The 2,711-nt window shown below is 52.4% G+C and overlaps 1 protein-coding gene across 1 annotated transcript; it reads right to left on the bottom strand.

Annotated features, from left to right (window-relative positions):
• Nucleotides 1-408: 408 nt before the first annotated feature.
• Nucleotides 409-2,286, bottom strand: LOC147461559 (uncharacterized). Its single transcript, XM_086501346.1, has one exon. It carries the CDS (start codon nt 1,858-1,860, stop codon nt 796-798), a length of 1,065 nt encoding a protein of 354 aa, XP_086357472.1. The 5' UTR covers nt 1,861-2,286; the 3' UTR covers nt 409-795.
• Nucleotides 2,287-2,711: the final 425 nt, after the last annotated feature.

The raw sequence follows: 2,711 nt of genomic DNA, 5'->3' as shown, positions 1-2,711 counted from the left end.
AAAGATTTGATGAATCAGGTGTGTGTGTGCGTGAGAGAGAGAGATAAAGTGCGCACATGCACACCAACGGTGAGAGGTAGTTGTGAGGATGAACGAGTGTAGTCGATTGGCAGTATGCACACATGCCTATCATTTTAGTGAGAGAAATGAAGAGAGAGATGCAATCAACAGCGTGCAGAGCGCTAAGCCGAATTAGAGATGCTCCCGCCACTTGAACGGCTACAATCGGCATTGAATGGGAAGGCAAACCTTGCGATATGCCGATTGCATTAGGTGAGGAAGCGGTGTGTGTTGATAGGGGCGTGGCGAGCCTGTGGTGGACCCATTAGTCTTTTCCATCGAGAATACCCGCCGACAACATGCATGTGCGGAGAGAGAGAGAGAGAGAGAGAGAGAGAGGGGGGGGGGGGGATCATAAGTATTAGTTGGACCTCCAAAGTCCTAAATACCATGAGAAAAGTCTTTTACAGATCTCTTACAAGTCATAGTGGCCCTCATATCCAAAATCAAGGCAGAGACATAAATAGTGCACAAGAATGCAAATATAGCTCGTGCCCATGAAATTCACGTTGCCAGCAACGCCCAAGTTGACAGTGTTTCTATCGATGGGATGTCAAAGTTTGACCTGGTTGTGCAATCAGTGCTTTCATTTGAAACATGTTCGTCCTAATGCGAGCTGGTGGGTACATGTTAACCCCTTAGCGATGCACCAATGTGAAGAACAGTCTTGCATCTTTCTCATTTAGACTTTAGGCCTGGCCCTAGCTTAGAAACCTTTCTTGCCTCGGGTATCCCTTAGGTTTTGAGACTTTCTGTTTCTAGCGTCGGTTTTGTCCGGACACTCGCTGCAGTTGGCGCCCGAGTGTGGCCGATGACAGACGTCTGCAGAGTCTCTTGCTGATCAGTTGGCTCTTTGACCATTTTGGCCACGTGGCGCTTATGCAGCACGCGGAAGCCCACCATGATAGTAGCGCCCATGACTGCGAGGCCACAGAAGCTGGCCAGGACGGCGATGAGGGCAACTCTCCATGCTTTAGCGGGTGCTGCTTTGCGAGGCTTTGACGAGGGTGGGCCATTTGAGGTATAATTAGAGGGAGGGGGAGGGGAAGAGGAAGAGGAAGAGAGGACTAGTGCCATATCCATGAGGGTTGCTGAAGAGCAAGTGCTAGGCGGGGAGGAAAGGCTGGACAAGGAGAGAACGCCATTGATGTCGAAGAACGCACAGAGGGGCCCATCTTGTGAGTGAACGCTAGACTCATCAATGGGTATAGTGATGGAAATGGGAGGCATGTCAGTGAGGCTCTTTTCCACAGAGCTTGCATTGAAAGCTGTGGGTGTAAGAGAGGTGTAGACAAGGAGGCCTAGAATGGGGCTGATGAGCGTGTAGCCCGGGGGCAGAGTGTACAAGAGCGCAGTTAGAGAAAGGGGGATGGACTTGTAGACCATGAGCACGAATGGGCCCCCCGTGTGAACCCGCGCTCCCTTGGGAATCAGGAAATCGTTGAAGGAGAGGCCTCGCCTATGGAGGCTTCCTGCGCGAAGTCGCATCACCTGGCACCTGACACCTTGCAGGGACGGCGGTAAACTCACGTTGTAAGCTACGCCTGTATGGAAGTGGCCGCTTAGTAAGCGCTGGACTGCGTACTTGTGTAGGTTTGAATCGATGCCAGCTCTCCTCACGCCATTTGCTGTAGCTGTAGTGGCACGTCCTGAACTGTGCGTTTGTAGCACCTTCGTATAAGTGTGCCGTTCTGGCAGGCGCATGAGAGTCGACGACTCAGCGCTGTAGTTAAACGCAGCTGCTGGCAGGAGCTGATGCAGAAGAGTGCAGAATGCGATGAGGGTGCGCAGGAGATCCATGCAGTAGCTGACGTGGTCCTTCTAGCGCTAGCTCCCTCTGCTCGGCTCTCTCTCTCTCTCTCTCTCTCTCTCTTACACACACACACACACACACACACACAGTAAGCTTCGGCTCTCCCTCTCTCTCTCTCTCTCTCTCTCTCTCACACACACACACACACACGCGCGCGCGCACACACACACACAGCAAGCTTCGACGATCTCTCTTCCTTGTCTTTCTCCCCCGTGGATCAGTTCGTTCCAAGTAGAGCCCTGGCTTCTCAGCGAAGGTAGCCTAGGCCCATGATAGTGTGCACTCATGAAGGCACCTGCACTCGTTTCCGGCGACATTAAGGCTCCAATACGGCAGTGGTGGGGGTTGCGGCCTCAGGATCCATCGAAACGCGAGAGAGAGAGAGAGAGAGAGAGAGAGAGAGAGAGAGAAGGCGGGGATAGCCTGTAACGGTCGAGAAGCGACACATTCATCACGACAGCCTTATTGCGCCTCACGATATCTCTCTGACACAGTTTGCATTGAGAGCCTCCATTGTCCACAGTCCCACTCTCCAATGTCCAAAATGGTGCCGCAGTGCGCACGATACGTGATCAATAGGCCTCGGGCTCGAACCCCCCTTGCCCGATCTTTGATCTTGTTCCTTTGTCTCAAATCGGAGTGAAAGGGTTGTTGAGCGTGTATCATGTGGCAGCTTGCCAGCCTCTAGGTCTCCACGACTAGTTGAGGTTCACACGATGGAAGGTAGGGGAAATAACTTATCTTAGGTGGGCTCATACGGATGGGGGGTAACTGTTTTGAGTTACCCCCTCCTCAGCTGCATAGTTGGATTTCAAGCCCTTTACCCCCTGAACATGAA

This window comes from Adiantum capillus-veneris, chromosome 3 (assembly GCF_014529385.1).
Source record: "Adiantum capillus-veneris isolate H3 chromosome 3, ASM1452938v2, whole genome shotgun sequence".
NCBI classification, from domain to species: Eukaryota; Viridiplantae; Streptophyta; class Polypodiopsida; order Polypodiales; family Pteridaceae; genus Adiantum; species Adiantum capillus-veneris.
The sequence above is the reverse complement of the archived record's forward strand: the minus strand, read 5'-3'. Positions and strand labels throughout refer to the sequence as shown.

What these genes read in the sequence shown, in the direction of transcription:
- LOC147461559 (XM_086501346.1), bottom strand. Translation starts at nt 1,860, where the DNA reads ATGGATCTCCTGCGCACCCTCATCGCATTCTGCACTCTTCTGCATCAG.